Genomic DNA, 17,210 nt, shown 5'->3' with positions numbered 1-17,210 from the left:
CTTCGGACCATATACAATATAAACAAAAATGAAACGCAATTACAAAAAAAAAAAAAAAAAACAATTACAAATTTACAATAACCACTCAAAGTCGACAAGCTCTCTCTGGAGTGTGCCGACATTTGCATTTATCCCTCGACGCCTCTTCTTCGAGCCTTGCTCTGGGTTGATGCCCAAGAAGCACTTGTAAACAATAAGCAAAGACAACTTTAAGTTTTACAGATTTAATATGGCATTGTTTATCCAAGGCACATGCACATGCACCAAATAAAAAAGTATTGAAAGCCAAGCAAGATTGAACGCAAATCAGGAGGCTAAAATTAGCTCCTTTGAAATGACATAGCCTAGTTGCTGCATCTGGAGGCTAACGTTAGCTTACTTTAACTTTCACGCTAATTTGTGTATTCTCAGTCGAATAACACACTCTATACCTGTACACGTGGAGAACATTAATTGAGAACACATCATTTGAGCTTTCCAAAACAACTATACATTACTTGTCTGTGAGGAAAATCTTGGCGGGGAAAATGGCTTTAAAAGTTAAAACTTTACAAGTGCTTCTTGGTGCACAAGTGCACATGGTCTTCAAGGAGCAAAGATGTCGTTTCTGTGGTGAGAACTGATAGAAAATCGTAAACAACAACAATCGCCGGTGGGGAGAGGCCATTTTCCATTGACTGGAATCCTGCTCTATTTATTGGTGGTACCAATAAATAAAGATTTGGGGGAAAAATGGCGGCGATTGTTGTCGTTTACGATTTTCTATCAGTTCTCACCACACGACGTCTCATCTTTGCTCCTTTAATGTCGGTATGTAATGGTATGGAGTTATTGAAACTAACTACGTGTAAAAAAGACTAGAAATTGAATGTTTATTTTTAAGCCTCGAAAGTTGCCCTGGATGCCTTTAATTCGTTGCATTTTGCTAAGGACGGCCAGAACATCACCCCCACCAATTACAATATTTAAAACAGGAATCAAATGTTCTTGCCAAAGTCTGAAGGTGAATTAGTAGTGTATTTACTGATTTATTTTGTCAGCATCCCATATTCCCAAATAAACACAGATGAATCACAGTAAATGTTATCATTTAAAATCTTTGAATCTCCCATACATACATGGTTGGAGGTTTTACATTTAATAGTCACGAACATTAATGTCATGGCAATACAGGGCTTTTCAAACTGTTCTTTTTGTGGGGTAGAATTCTTTTTCAATACACATCTTTAATAACTTGTTTTCACAGTTGTTTTAATGTATTTGGGGTGTTCTGAAATCAACTCAAAGTGAAGATTATATGAGCCATTCTACCGAATTCGTGTAATATGCAGTCCCTCAACAATAAAAACTATTAACAAAACAATTAGGTATTTAGGCATAGATATTTACTAAGAAAATGTTTTGGTCTTTATAAACCCAATGCATTAAATGAAATAGTGATGAGTCACTACCGAAACAGTGCAGTCACTACCGAAACAGATAAATTGAACTTGAACTAAGAAAATGTTTTGGTCTTTATAAACCCAATGCATTAAATGAGATAGTGATGAGCTAAATATATACAAAATCATCATTTATAGGGTACTTTATATTGGGAAGTAGCTGTCCCCAACCCTGACATCTAAATTTCAATGCCTTTAAATAACACTTTTCAATTTTTTTTTTTTTTTTTTTCAATGATTTAATTTCAAAGATCTTTATGATTGGGTTGAAACAGAACTTGGAATATTTAGATTTATTGTGGGTTTAATTTTTAAATCAATTAACTATACTCAAAAAATCATGTCCCTAGTTTTCATGTCACTACTGAAACAGAAGAGTTTTAGTCCATTGGCTGAGCCTGTGTTTTAGCCACGACCCTGCATTTTTGACCATGCAGTGACACTGCATCCCTGTCCCTCATGGTTGAATGGTAAGTAGCTAAATTTAGCACAGTTTTTATATAAATGTGTTCCAAAGTCTGAAAATCGACGTGTAACCTTAAGAATTGTCACTACCAAAACCCATGTTTTCTTCAATTAAGTAAACCTTTTGGGGTTTCATGCTAAATCTTATGTTTGTATGTGTGTACACCTCTTCAAAGATTTGTTTGCAAGCCGTGTGCTTGCTAGAATTCTTTATTTATACTTAAAGTTAGCTAGAATTGTCACTACCAAAACAGTCACTACCGAAACATATTATGGTAGTGACCAGATGATTTCGGTAGTGAAAAAATGAAATGGTAAGTAGTTCAATACCATCATTTTTAAATAAATGTGTTGTGTGGACTAAAGGGCGGCCCAGAGCACCTTTTGGAAGATTTTGGGAGAGAAATGAACATCCATCCAACAGTGCAGTCACTACCGAAACAGTGCAGTCACTACCGAAACAGATAAATTGAACTTGAAAATTTGGTAAAAATTTCATTTTTATGGATTTCATTGTGAAAACCTTCCAAAAATATTTGTAAAAAATAAAATCTAAATATTTCCGACGTAACTTTGCACCAATTCGGTAGAATGGCCCATATACATCACACCTAATACTTGGGTTAAATGTCTCTTACCAAGTACATTACTTAACTGTATGTTGTACAATAATTCTGCTTCAGAAAAAGAACCGTTTAAAGAAACCACTGAAAGCCCAATATTTCTATGACATTCATGTCCATGATGAGTTTATGCAAACCTCCGACCACAACTGTATATCGTATTCTGTCAGAGTGTAGCTGTTGAAGTTTTGGATATATGAAATAGCACACATTTTTAATTAGATGTCTAGAACTCTGATTTCACAATGTAAAACACATGGTCTTATTCAGATATATTGCAGACACATATGCCTTGATTCTTTTTCGGCTAGTGATGATCTTATATGCACATAACATATTATTTATTTATAGAATTGCTTATGGATGCGTTTAGAAAAAGTGCTGGACATAAAATAAAAATGAATTAAAAAATGAAACATTATAGTCTTTACTGCATCTATTCTATACAGTTATTCGTATTTAAGTAATGGAGTGCTACATCATGACTGTGCACAGACAATATCTTAAAACCAATTTGTAAACTCACTTAGCTAGCTCGTATTACGTCGTTTACATGGTTACCAGTGTGTCATACAGGAAAAACCTCTTCCACAAATATGTACCTTCATAAATGCTACAGTAAAGTTGCACACCTCTTCGTAATGGTGTCTGAGCTATGCTATCATCTTCTCAAAAAGTAATTTTCCTAAGAGGTTGTTAAGCACAGAGATACAGAGTGAACAGACATTAAAATGACTTTGAACAAAAATGAAGAACAGTCCCAGAGTTTGAGGTTTTCAAGACGAGTCTCAGAAAACCAAACAGCAGCACAGAAGTGAAACCTTTTGGAAATGCCATAGCTATCCAATGAACATCTTTACTTAGTTGAATCATGCTGTCATGTACGCCATCAGCAGATTTCAATTTTAGATCAAATTCTATGTTCTTTGGTGAATTATTCCCCTACCACATTTCTCTTTTTAGCATTGTAACTGAGTAGAAGAAAGTATGTTTGTATTGTCATTACATCAAATGAAACAGGCCATCGCCATTATCCTTTTATCCACAGTCCAAAGATTTCCATGGCAGAAAAATGTCAACGGTTTATGCCAATGAGGGCAATGCCTGAACATTCAGGCAGTGACATCCATCCAGACGATCCAGGGGAGGAGACACAAAACTATTTTCAGAGGAGGAGTGCTCATTTATCAGTTAGTCTGCCTTCTTTGGTGGTTTATCGCTTCTGAGGGCAGTCCGGACACTTGTCCAGACCTCTGTGTAGATAAGTGTACCCAGAAATACCACTGCTGTGCCCACCCAGTGCCAGGCAGTGAAGGGGTTCTGGAAGTACAAGATGGAGATGATGAGACTGAGGAACTTCCGAAGCGTTACCACCAGCGTGACTGTGAGTGAGGCACACTCTGTGGTCAGGATGAACACTCCCCGAATGCACACATATCTGATACAGCAGGTTAAAGGCAAACAAAGGGTACAAATCTCAAGTGCTTTCAATTCAGGCCGTGAACATGAACTACTTCGACATAATGGCTTTTCTAGGTACATGTTGCAGCTCTCTGTATTTACAGTTTTTCTTATCCAAGTGGCACTTTTAAAAGGTACAGTGTGTGGTTTTTAGCAACCAGCTGAATATCCTTCCCTTACCAGCGTGTGCGAGTACCCACACTGACAGTCATAAAAAACACAAAAAGCCCTATTTCGAGCCAGTGTTTTGGTTTGTCTGTTCTGAGCTGTTATAGAAACATGGGAGCGCCATATGGTGGACTCCGTGAAAGAGGATCCGCTCCGTATTCAGATACGAAGGGCTCATTCTAAGCTAACGAAAACATAACAATTTGTAGTTACACTAATGAAAACATTCAATTTCTACAAATAGATGCCACTAAAAGCTACACACTGCCCACACTGATGCTACATTCAATGTGTAAAAAGCAATATTGGAGTAAAATGCTGTGATGAAGGATACTGAGTTATGACATTCATCAGCAGATACAACCACATCACTGGAACAGCTTGCTCAATCACCGGCACTTCCACAGGAGCTGGAAGGAAACTGCTGTTAGTATGTTATCCGTTAGAATAAAGGGTATATGAGTAACCAACTAAAATGGAACAACGGCTAAACATAAAGTGTTGCAAAAGATTTGTATTAAATATGAGATCCAAAAGATCTGTAATTTGTGATCATTTTAAAATGCTAGATTTTAAACAACCCACCACTTTGATTGAAGAGTAGACAGTGGTTGTAGATGTCTGTAGATAAGAGCAAGAATCCTGGTAATGGAAGGCAATGCTGAAAGAGAACAATATACCAGCATTCAAAAGTGGGACCTGACCACGGATACATGAATGTAAAAACTTTACTGTGACACTTAACATAGGGTCAGTACTTAGGTCAATGTAACCACTGAGTTATGTATGAACTACTAAATATTGTTAGAGGTTAAGCACTGTGACATGCCAACACTGCGCAAATGCAGCACTAACATTATAGAAAAGGGCCTCTTTGGAGTGCTTTCCATACTCCTTGTACAGTGTCTCCTGGAAAATCCCCATCCGAGCGGACATGACCAAGGCAAAGGTCAACATAGCAATGCCTAAAGAAGGAATCAAAAACATGACTATTTTAAGATTTACACTTGTGATGGAGATAATTTCCAAACACTGTAAATGACTTAAGAATATAATAATCAAGTGCCTTGTATTATTAATTACCATATATGAATCATGTAGGCTACTTATGTAAGCAGTAACATGGCTTTTCTGTGTTTCTGCGTGTGTGTAACTTAGAATTATTAGGTGCCACTTAGTCTGCATATGAACAAGAGCATGTTTAGACCAGAGGTGATAAGAAGGGAACTGTGCTTCTTCCGACCTAGTGCAAAACTGCCATCCTTGCAAGACAAGGAGCCTTGGACGTCAGAGATACACCACGTGGTTATCCCTAATGAACGCTAAACTTCTGTCTTAAAGTTGGGAGTGCTGGGAGTGAGCCCGATTGCAATAGTTGTTGTTGTTTGTCTAATAAATATACTTGTATGCAGCTCCAAAGTCCGGACGTAACTAGGGTGATTTTTTACCTGACAACTTGGATGTGCCTCTTATTAATTAACAGTTAAACTATTAGTTTGTGACACAGCAAAGCAAATACAACCCAGCCCTGATTACCATTTAGAGGTTTAACTGATTGTAGACCTACCCAAAAGCCAGCGCATAAAAGCATACGTGCTTTCATCCTCTGTAGTGCCCGTCGCTATATTCTGAAGATACAATGGGTGGTTTTCAGTTAGTAATGGTTTCTGAGAATTCATAATCAGTCCATAATAACCAAGAAAACCAACAAAAGTTGTTAAGAGCTTACCACTTGTTTAGCAGACATGATGGTACAGATGAAGATTCCCACAGACACCAAAGCAATTGAAATATATTTACTTGATGTATATCTACAAGAGATAAAGTAATAGTTAAGATACCAATTTGAGTTTATATAGCTTCATAAGCAAAACCTGAACGAGTTATTAGCTTACCTTTTTTTCAGAATTATGATACCAAGAATCATGTTGGCTATCAAAGAACCCTGATAAAGCAGATACAAGGTTTACGGTCATGTAAAATACAGTTTCAAGCACACCATTACCTTTACCGACGCAATAAAAGCAAATGCATACTTACAGATCTGAAAATCATGTGAAGAGGCATGGCAATGTTGAAGTTGAGAGCGTAATTGTTAATGACACTGACGGTGAAGAACATGGTCACCATAATAACATAATTTCTGGAGTGAGGAAAAGGAATGATTGTTATTTGTGTGTGTTGTGACTATACAACAGGCGTAAATTGATTCATATCATCATATAGGCTAGATAAGGAACAACCTATGACCAACCTGATAGGGATTGCAGGTTTCTTTCTTCCAAAATTCGTTTCAAAGATGAACCCTTCTAAGGCAATGAATGCAAACTGAGCGAAAGTCACAATGTTTCCACATCCTGGGAAGTCTCTGTATGTATTTCAACAGATACATTTTATATTAGGCTACAATACCGCAATACAACAACAATAGAGGGAAAGCTATCCCTTTGGCAAACAACATTTTCCGTAACCACCTAAGCGGGAGCATGCATGTTCTAAACTTACACAGGCTATTCATTTTAAGGTAATGTTATCTTTAGCCCGGTCAGAGCAGCCTATGCTTTCAAACTCGAGTCGCAAAGTTGCAAACCACTGACCTTACTAAAAGTTCCAAAAATACGACGTTACTGCAGCACCCAGCGAAAACCAAAATGATTGCAAATGCTGGATTCATGTTTACAATTTACGCACAACCATATGAGTGTATCATCAAACTAGCGAGGCACCGAATTCAACATAAGTACCGCTCATGGACTGTTTGACAGAGTAGAAGTGTATGCTACGTCGAGCGATCTCTTTCTTCCGGGTCGATAGTTGTGCATTGTGGGAAAAGTAGTTTACTCTTGGTTATTTCTCTCACAATCTAGGGTGATTATTTAGGATATAAAACACATCTCCCATATCGACGGAGTATACACTACTCTCAGAGGGAGTAGTCCATGTAAAATAAAAACTAAACCATAGGCTTGCACACAATGTGTGCTGTTGCTAAGAAATTATATCAGTTTTCGTGGTCATGTAGACTATTGATCTACAATCATTTAAACGTCTTTCTTAGGGATGTTTCTTTCACTAAACAAAATGAGACGATTTAGTCTCTATTGGTATAAATTACTACAAATATTTCGGCACTGGCATTAATTACAAATACAGTGTACTCATTTCACTGTCCCTATTTAACTAGCCTGCTACTGCACTGCATTGGAGACATTACCTGACGCTTCTGAACATACTGCATCCACGCAGGCGCTGTGGATATCACTCCTTTCCCAGAAGACGTGGCGGTTATAGTTGCAAAGCACAAGCACAACGTTTGTTGCGAAGACCAGGTCAATCGTAAAAATGATTTCGCTGACGGATTCTCAGAGTAAGCCAAATTTATATTTGAGGTCTTATCATCGTTTTCAGTGTGGTGTTCCACTATCGCTTAGATTAAATAGGAATCCATGGCAATGGATGGTCAGAAAAAGTAACATTAGCTACCTAGCTAGCTCACTGAATGAAAGACAGGCCTGAATTCGGCACTGTTGCCCTCCGCTAGTTTACAGTGCCATTCACAGTTAAGGATGAGAAATCTGTCATTATTTGTGTTTCAAAGGGTCACAATTCCCTGTGACAAAACACTTGAGGTGATGCCAATAGTAATAAGGTTAACAGTTTAACGTTAGTGTACATCCTTCTGCTGCATCTGACTGCTAGTAACGGTACCAAAGCTTTACCCAAACTTTTCATTCAAGTCATAATGCCATTTCCCTTTTCACCTCAGAGATTGGAATGGGTCTAACAGGATTCGGCGTGTTTTTCCTCTTCTTTGGAATGATCCTGTTCTTCGATAAAGCCCTCCTTGCCATAGGAAATGTAAGTCTATTAACCATAAAGTTGCACCTGCAAAATGATGCTTAGTGATACCAGCGCTTGTTTGAAGTTACAGTGAATCCCTGATCATTTGAAAGCCAGAGATATATGATTAACTGTTTTGTGACTTAATTGTGTGTATGGGTGTGTAGATATTATTTGTTACAGGGTTATCATTTGTCATCGGCTTGGAACGCACCTTCAGATTCTTCTTCCAAAGGCATAAAGCAAAAGCCACCAGTTTCTTCCTGGGGGGTGTGTTTATTGTATTGATCGGTTGGCCCATTGTTGGTGTGGTCCTCGAGACTTATGGCTTCTTTTTGTTATTCAGGTAAGTTTGGGATGCCTTAATGTTCCAAAGATATTGAACATGTCTAAATCACGAAAACATTAAACAATTTAGACAGTGGTTTTCTTGTCCACTTGAGCTTCGTAGTGTCTGATATGTTTGTAACTTTCATAACAACCACAGTGATCCCACAGCCAGTCATAGGCTCACAGTCAACGATTTCACAGACATCAGTGTTTTGTTCCAACCTTCCATCTCCATATGCATTTATATATATTTTTTTATATAAATATATATATAAAATACACAGTATTGTAAAAAGTGGAGTCTACTATTCTCACCCAGTAGGGTTTTGTCAAACTCACTAAACTTTGTTAGCAACCTGAAACGACAGCCATTTAAATGCCCTCACATCAGATTTGTATAAATGACACTGAAGTGGCAGTGTGCACCTATTGCATGGGTATTATTGACAGAGTGGAGTTACTTTAGTCAAAAGCAAGCATGGCGGAATATGACTGTGGATATTATTAAAAAAAAAACTGTGAAGAATTATGATGATATGAACCAGAATCTGAATGGGTTCGTTACTGTAGATAATCTTTGGCATCAGTGGAAAGTGATGTGCTTTCTGTGCCCAGTTTGTCTTTATCTGGGTGGCATTATTTTTAGTGTACCCAGGGGGTCATAGAGTTGGATGGGGCAGTCTACTATTTGCAAGTTTAGGTGTGTCCCTGTATCTATGGATTGTATCATTCATCCTACATATCTATACCTTTGAGATGGCAGAGGCACACCTCACTTTCCAATGACATTTGACCTTTCCAAATCAGTGAAGTCACCCCAAACCCAGAGCAAATGCATCCATTTAAATAGGCTCCACAGAGTGTTACATCATACAACTTTGTGTAAGTTTACCACTGACATGAAGGCACAAGAGATACTGTACATATCAGAATAGTCAGGTAAAGTGTGGTCCTTGAACACTACGTACAAGAGGAGAAATGCATCCAGTCTCTGTCCTTCTCTGTCTGTAATGGTGGCATACGTGTGCACCTCATCTAGCCTTACTAGGGTTTCTGAGCATACCACTTTCACATTTGACCTCTTTTAAAAAGTAATACTGAATTCAATACGAGGGAAGCAAGAGAACATTTGATATGGCATTATGTGTTGACTTGGTCACAGGACAATTGGACTACTGGTTTTGTGTAACTTCTCTTTTAATGTTTGAAAAACGTTCTGTTTCTCTTCAATAGAGGGTTCTTTCCAGTGGCTGTTGGTTTCATTAGGAGGATACCCGTTCTGGGGTCTCTGCTAAATCTCCCAGGTATCAGTGGGGTAAGTTCCTCTGCCTGAGTATACATGTTATATATTATATACATATTTTATATTTCTATATACATTACCGTTCAAAAGTTTGGGGTCACCAAGACAATTTCATGTTTTCCATGAAAACTCACACTTGTATTTATCCAATGAGTTGCAAAATGAATAGAAAATATAGTCAAGACATTGACAAGGTTGGAAATAATGATTTTTATTTGAAATATTAATTGTGTTCTTCAAACTTTTCTTTCGTCAAAAAAGGCTCCATTTGCAGCAATTACAGCGTTGGAGACCTTTGGCATTCTAGTTATTAATTTGTTGAGGTAATCTGTAGAAATTTCACCCCACGCTTCCTGAAGCACCTCCCACAAGTTAGAATGGCTTGATGGGCACTTGTTGCGTACCATACGGCCAAGCTGCTCCCACAACAGCTCAATGGGGTTGAGATCTGGTGACTGCGCTGGCCACTCCATTACAGACAGCATACGAGCTGCCTGCTTCTTCCCTATATAGTTCTTGCATAATTTGGAGATGCGCTTTGGGTCATTGTCCGGTTGTAGGAGGAAATTGGCTCCAATCAAGCGCTCTACACATGGTATGGCATGGTGTTGCAAAATGGAGTGACAGCCTTCCCTATTTAAAATCCCTTTTACCTACCACAAATCTCTCACTTTACCAGCATCAAAGCAGCCCCAGACCATCACATTACCTCCACTATGCTTGACAGATGGCTTCAGGCACTCTTCCGGCATCTTTTCACCTGTTCTGCGTCTCATAAATGTTCTTCTGTATGATCCAAACACCTCAAACTTTAAATTCGTCCAGAACACTTTTTTCCAATCTTCCTCTGTCCAATGTCTGTGTTCTTTTGCCCATATCAATCTTTTCTTTTGCTTGGCCAGTCTCAGATATAGCTTTTTCTTTGACACTCTGCCTATGTGGCCAGCATCCCAGTCGCCTCTTCACTGTAGAAGGTGACACTGGTGTTTTGTGGGTACCATTTAAAAAGCTGCCAGTTGAGGACCTGTGAGGCGTCTATTTCTTAAACTAGACACTCTAATACAGGGGTCTTCAACAGGGGGTCCGCGACCCCCAGGGGGTCCGCGGAGGTACTGCAGGGGGGTCGCGAAATCTTTGGTTGATAAGATAATTTTTTAATATTTCTAAAAAAAAAAAAAAAAAAAAAATTCAACAATTTTTTTTTTTCCGCAAATTTAAATGTCTTCCTTATCAGAATTGTATTTATTCCCTTTACATTTACATTAACATAAATCCAACATATTGTAGCGAACACATAAATTGATCAAGAAGACGTTATCTTTCAGTCCAATCGACACATTCAGCTACCCACAGGAGCTCTCTCAAGCTGGGCACCGGTTCACTCACAGCACCTTTCATGCACAGGCACTAGCCAATCAGATCGCGTTTCTGCCCAAGTCTAAAGAGCGCGAAAATCAAAGATAAAAGATGGCGGACCAAACTCCATAGCTTGTCTTGTTTGTACCTATAAATTGTTAGTTTGACATTTTTTTGCTTAGATTTAAAAAAAAATAAAAAATAAAGAGAAATAGACACTGTACAAGGTCAAAAAACATAAATTGTAACTGAAAAATAAGTGAGGATTTGCGAGGTGTGTGAGCCTCCTAGCTAATGTAAGCATGCTACTACCTACAATCTTAACAACTTGCTAGCGGTGTGATTGGTTTGTTGACCTGTCAATCTCACTATAACATCTATGTTGTCAACACAACTCCATGCGCCAGACTCCTCCTCCGTCATCCGTTGGATCGTGTCAGTCAGGAGTTATTGAAAAGAAGATACATCTCACTAATGTGGGAGGATGTGTGCCATCGACACAATAACAGGGTAGCTATGTTTATTTGGCACTAGGCCCAGTATACTATAAACAAAATTTTATGCAATTTATATAGTAGGGGGTCCCTGCTCATCTTGCCATCAGTTTGGGGGTCCCTGGCCTGAAAAACGTTGAAGACCCCTGCTCTAATACACTTGTCTTCTTGCTGAGTTGTGCACCGGGGCCTCCCACTTCTCTTTTTTCTCTGGTAAGAGCCCATTTCTGCTGTTCTCTTTTTTTGTTAAATCTTTTTATTTCAAAAAGGACATTCAAACATGCAAACATATATATATTTGTTTCTTTTGTTCGTGTAGTCCTTTTCGTAGATTTTTTTTCCCCACATACCTCCAACCACTCACCCCCCCTCCCCCCTCCCCCACAGGGATAATCCTATACATATGATAAATTAAAGAATAATACTAAAAATAAAAAAGGGAAATTATGTAGAACAGAAAATATATTCATATACATACATCTATACATACGCCTACACACACACACACACACACACACACACACACATATATAAATGCGTGTGTGCGTGTTCATGTGCCTGTACATACATACACACACACATACATACAAAGAATAGGGCTAGTTCATGAAAAAAAAAGGGGGAAAAAATGGTAATGGAGGGCTTTGCTTTCAATCTCAGTCTGTACATATATTTAACAACCAATAAGAAAAAGATAATGTGGAATACCAACGTCATGTCAAGGTTTAAACTCTACCTGTTCAAATTGATCAAACCTGAAATTTTAGGGCGCCAGAGATCATGAAAAAGATAGCCTTTGTTAAATTTCTCCAAAGTCATTTTCTCTAAAGGCAAGAAAGAAGATAATTGGTCCACAAAATTCTTAAAAGATGGGGGTAATTCATTTTTCCAAAATAAAAGTATACATTTCCTTGCAAAATACGTAAACAAAATGAATATTCTTCTTTTAGACTGATCCAGGACTAAGGCCTTTGTATCATTAAGTAAGTCTAGACTATTGGTGGGTTCAAACTGTCTATCCAAGACTACTTCAATGAATGAATGGATTGAGCACCAGTAGTTTTTCAAAAGGCTACAGTCCCAAAACATATGCATGAACGTCCCTTCGGCCTTATTACATCTTTGGCACACAGCTGTGATGTCTTTTGATATTTTTCTGCTGTTCTCTGAAGGGAGTAGTACACACCGTTGTAGGAAAAGTTCAGTTTCTTCGCAATTTCTCGCATGGAATAGCCTTCATTCCTAAATACAAGAATAGACTGGCGAGTTTCACATGAAAGTTATCTTTTTCAAGCCATTTTGAGAGTATAACCGAACCCACAAATGTGATGCTCCAGATACTCAACTAGCTCAAATGAAGGCCAGTTTTATAGCTTCTCTCACCAGCAAAACAGATTTCAGCTGTGCTATCATAATTGCACAAGGGTTTTCAATGGTTTTCTAGTCATCCATGAGTCTTCTAAGGCGATTAGCAAACACAATGTACCATTAGAACACCGAAGTGATAGTTGCTGGAAATGGGCCTCTATACACCTATGTAGATATTTCATTAAAAAAACAGATATTTCCAGTGCTTTTCTTTGATAAATAAGGACATTTCTAAGTGACCCCAAACTTTTGAACGGTAGTGTATGTATATAATTTAAGTATATTAATAATAGCAATATTTATATATTAATGAAGTTCTTCATTATGCATTAACAATTCATTTTTACATTTGATATTCTTTTCCAGTTGGTTGATAAAGTTGGCGAGAGCAACACCATGGTATAACGGTAACTGATGGTCACAATGGACATTTGCTTGATCATTCCCTAACAATATTTATATTTCAGAGTTTTACATTTTAAATGTTACTTTACTGCCAACACTCCTTGAGGTGGATTTGGGCAGTCAATTCAGACCTCTTCTCATCTGAAGGAAAACATTTTTTTCCTCCATGAACTTTCATCTGGCTACTGAAGTTACTGAAGTTTTGTTTTGACGGGAGATATTGTGTTGCATTAAGTCTGTTGCCATGAAAGAAAAGACCTAGAAGATTTGGGGACTAGTTCCAGCCCAACCGAGAGACATTCTGTGATTCATGGTGTCACATGCCTCCACCTGGTGGTGAACCAGGACTACAAACGTTGCACACCCTGAATCAGCACTGTTGGATCTGTAACTCCCTCTTGTGTGTGTGTGTGTGTGTTTTTAATGTTGATGTGCAATGCCCAAACTCTGGTCAATCAAGTGAGTGAACGAGCAGGCCATTCTTTACAGTGCTGTGCTGACATGATGGGAGTCTTGTGCGTATAAAAAAAGGTTACTGAGTTTTGTAAGGTTGTTTTTAACTGTTGATGGTTCTGTATGTTCCACTGTGTCTGGGGATGACCAGTGAAGTTTGTCAACCGTCAATGCAAGTACTCTGTCCACCGAAACCAGAATACTGACAACTTGTGAAAGGAAATTCTTTAACCAAATTCCCGGTATCAAAAATGTAACTTATACATATCCTCAAATTAAAAGCACAGGAAGTGTTGTGGAAACATTCTGGTGGGGGGGGGGGGAAGAAACGGCCCAGCTTATTTATTTATGAAAATAAAATGCCAACACAAGCAAGACCAGTAAGGGCATGTTGTCTCACCACTCATACGTATGGGTTATGGACAAATGGCACAAGGCCACCTAGTCATACACCGTGACGGGGAGTGTGATATTGTCCATAACATCATGGTTGTGATCACAGGCATGAGTTGCGGGTGAATTTATGCGTTGCTATGATCACAGCAGCACCAGGGGTGCTTCTTGCCTCTTACCCTGTTTTTTTTCACTGAGGCTGTGAGTTTTCCCAAATTCCTCAGGTAGTTAGACAGACGACGTTACTGATCATTCTGTTCAATCGTCTTGTATTACCTTGTCTATTGTACCAATGCCATAATATGTATGACATCTACATGCAACTGGGGTTATTTTCATTGCGGCTTTTGTTTAATCTGACAGTGTTCTGACTGAAGAATGATATTGTGTGAAACTGACTTTCTGTTAATATTTGTAAATTATACATGTTGGAAACAATGGAAACTGCCTTTGAGTGAAATACATAATGCTGATGGGAACCACTCATTTAATGTTCAACTCATGAGATTGATAATTACTTGGGGGATGTACAGTAGGCTTCAGTTAAATGATGGACCAGTTTACAAGATCTCTGATTTTAAATCACAAACCTGAAACATCTACTTTTTACAAGAATGAAAAGTGAAATGTATGTACTAAACTACCCTTGAGTGTTTTGCCAACAACAGTTAGCAATGCTAACAGTTGTCACGGTATAATCCTGTGGTTACAACATCAGTTTTTTAAATATAATTCTGCAAAAATTATTATGACATGCATATCTTGTGCATTTAAACCTTCAAAGTAACAAAAATGAGTATGCATTCCTCTTACTGAAAAAAATCTGGGGCCTTATTCACAAAGAATCTTAGGGCTAAAAGTAGCTCGTAAGTGGCGAATTTAGGAGAAACTCCTAAAAATAATGGGCGTGTCAGTCTTAAATTTAGGACTCCTATTTTTTTTTACTAAGAGCAATTCACAAAGTATTTTATCCCTAAAAGTAGCACCTAAGTCTAAGACAGCTTAAAACTCCTCATGAGGACTCCTAAGTCACTAAGACTTATTCACAAAAAATCGTAAGATGGCTGCAGCCGACTTGGAATTGATAAAAGACATTGCTTAAACAGTGAAGGTATTAATATTGTCGTAGAATTAGCGCGGGATGCAATGACGCCTTTAAACAACGATGTGTCCCGAAGTGAAATGTTTGGAAACATAAAGATAGCCTATTTGGCTTCGCGGAAAACGCAAATGACGACACTGGGAATCATCCATCAGCCGTTTAATTCATCAAACTATCAACGCACTGTAGACCCCACATCATCCAACAGTTTATCCAGTTGCCTTTGGACAATCGCCAATTACACAAGATCAAAGTAAATTCCATGGCGATCGCAGGAATGTCAAGTGACGGGACACACATTACAATAATTGCCCCATCAAAAGATGAGGACGTTTTCGCCCACCGTGGCCTGGATGTACCGATGACTCGTGCATTTCAACGGAGAGCGGTCTGCAGCAGGTTTTTGAGAACTTACCAGCTGGATGCCGCCGGGGTGACAGTGGCTATTGGTCCTGGGACCAGTAGGCTTTCACTTAGGCTACGTTTCACGTTCGTTTCGCTTGAAGGGCCGTATGTGCTGATATTTGAAGTGGTCAAGGGCTGGAAATATAATAGCCTAACAGTTTGCTGGGTGCTTTAATTATTACTGCCTTGATTACATGCAATTGCCATATTTTATATTGATCGCTTTCTTTTTCTCTTAACGTGCAAAGTGTCATTCCAGTTGGATGCACAAACTTGTCATTATGCGTGTGCATTCTGCTAACTGCACTGTCCATAACTATTTAATATGACTTAATTTGAAGCCTAGCTTATTCTCTTATTTTCAGTTGATATAGTGGGATTGTTAGAGGGACGTCACAAATGAGTTTTTAATGAGAGAGCCTGTCAACAACCAATCACCGTCCTCACCCCTTCTAAACTCGTGCATGAGAATCGACGTCATCCATAGCAACGGTGCTTTTATCTTAAGCTTAGGAGTTTGTATTATCCTTAGTATGAGTAGGTCTCAGAGGCGTTGTGAATCACTTTTAAGAAATTACTCCTACGTAAAATGTTTTAGCGCGAGTTAGGAGCACTCTTAGTGGTAAGATAAAATGCTTTGTGAATACGGCCCCAGAGCTTTAGCCAGTTGAAACCAGCCACTGTCATTAAGGGCTGTCAGTGACTGCAGTTTCCCTTAATTAATACGTCATTTCATGCGGGTCGTTATGTGCACCATGTTGCTAGGACTATGTCCCGAAATGATGGCAAAAGAATAGGTTAAGTGTGACAGACAAATTAAGCGTTGTTTTCGTTGTTCCCGACTTCCCTTCGGTCATTTGTCCAACTTAGACCTCCAAAAATGCTAATTAGATTAAAAAGGGATCTTAAAATGAGTCAGCACAAATGTATTCAATTAGCACACTGCTGCCTAGACATGCATACATAGCATCCTGTCTAAATAGGCTTGGCAATGTTCCTTGCAGCATGGGTAAGTGACATTCCCTCCACAAATTCTGGCACCCCTAGGTAAGATGAGTAAAAAGGCCTGTTTAAAAGTAATCTTTTGGTGAGTTATCTTTACTGAAAATGAAATGGAAAAGGCACCCATTAATTGAGGTTTATTCTGAGAAAAAAAATCCCTAAGGAAGTTACACATTTCTTACTATCCTAACCAGAAGTGCCAATTATTGTGAATGTTATTATGACAGTATTTTATTAGTATATATATGCTACCGGGTAAACTAACCCTCTAGACTGATATTGTTTAATTTATCAGTTGACTGACAGAAGCACTAAAAGGACGAAGGATACATGACTGGCAAAGAGCATTGAGTGCATCATGCAGAAGTCTAATGAGTGGTCACTTATAGCTGAAATATAACTGGTGCTCATTTTCCTTTTCCATGAAAGGAATCTCTTGTGTACTAGTAGCCTCGTCCTTAAAGCAGCATGATAGAGTTTTGGTGAAAAACTATGTTGTTAGCGATGTCCTGGCATGAAGACTTTTCATATGTTTTCATGGGGTGTTCCGACCCAAACAACAAAACTACATTGTGGAACTCAGAAACTTGCAAATTGTTC

The 17,210-nt window shown here is 38.4% G+C and overlaps 2 protein-coding genes across 3 annotated transcripts; one reads left to right on the top strand and one right to left on the bottom strand.

The window, feature by feature from the left end:
- Positions 1-2,531: 2,531 nt before the first annotated feature.
- Positions 2,532-6,904, bottom strand: slc35b4 (solute carrier family 35 member B4). Its single transcript, XM_080842847.1, has 10 exons — positions 6,757-6,904; positions 6,414-6,527; positions 6,200-6,302; positions 6,055-6,104; positions 5,889-5,970; positions 5,727-5,787; positions 5,015-5,124; positions 4,745-4,820; positions 4,494-4,569; positions 2,532-3,968 (listed from the first exon to the last, which is right to left on the bottom strand). Exons 1-10 carry the CDS (start codon positions 6,831-6,833, stop codon positions 3,722-3,724), a joined length of 996 nt encoding a protein of 331 aa, XP_080698973.1. The 5' UTR covers positions 6,834-6,904; the 3' UTR covers positions 2,532-3,721.
- A 491-nt stretch (positions 6,905-7,395) lies between these two features.
- golt1bb (golgi transport 1Bb) lies at positions 7,396-14,438 on the top strand. 2 transcript variants are annotated; one of them, XM_080842756.1, is made up of 5 exons: positions 7,396-7,526; positions 7,926-8,017; positions 8,167-8,345; positions 9,563-9,644; positions 13,217-14,438. In XM_080842756.1, the coding sequence occupies exons 1-5, from the start codon at positions 7,502-7,504 to the stop codon at positions 13,253-13,255; spliced, it is 417 nt and encodes a 138-aa protein (XP_080698882.1). In that variant the 5' UTR covers positions 7,396-7,501; the 3' UTR covers positions 13,256-14,438. The 2 variants fall into 2 exon arrangements, with proteins under 2 accessions (XP_080698882.1, XP_080698883.1); XM_080842757.1 differs by having other exon boundaries at positions 9,563-9,633; positions 13,217-13,250.
- Positions 14,439-17,210: the final 2,772 nt, after the last annotated feature.

The sequence above is a fragment of the Sprattus sprattus genome (genome assembly GCF_963457725.1).
Source record: "Sprattus sprattus genome assembly, chromosome: 7".
Lineage (NCBI taxonomy): Eukaryota > Metazoa > Chordata > Actinopteri > Clupeiformes > Clupeidae > Sprattus > Sprattus sprattus.
Note: the sequence above shows the minus strand (reverse complement) of the source record. Positions and strands in the feature narration are given on the sequence as shown.

Bases quoted from the DNA above. Each gene is read 5' to 3' on its own strand.
- slc35b4 (XM_080842847.1), bottom strand. From the start codon at position 6,833: ATGAATCCAGCATTTGCAATCATTTTGGTTTTCGCTGGGTGCTGCAGT. The intron at 5,971-6,054 runs GTAAGCTAATAA...TATCTCTTGTAG, and splicing joins ATCATAATTCTGAAAAAAAG to ATATACATCAAGTAAATATA. The intron at 5,125-5,726 runs GTAGGTCTACAA...TTCCTTCTTTAG, and splicing joins TTTTATGCGCTGGCTTTTGG to GCATTGCTATGTTGACCTTT.
- golt1bb (XM_080842756.1), top strand. From the start codon at position 7,502: ATGATTTCGCTGACGGATTCTCAGA. The intron at 8,018-8,166 runs GTAAGTCTATTA...ATGGGTGTGTAG, and splicing joins CCCTCCTTGCCATAGGAAAT to ATATTATTTGTTACAGGGTT. The intron at 8,346-9,562 runs GTAAGTTTGGGA...TCTCTTCAATAG, and splicing joins GGCTTCTTTTTGTTATTCAG to AGGGTTCTTTCCAGTGGCTG.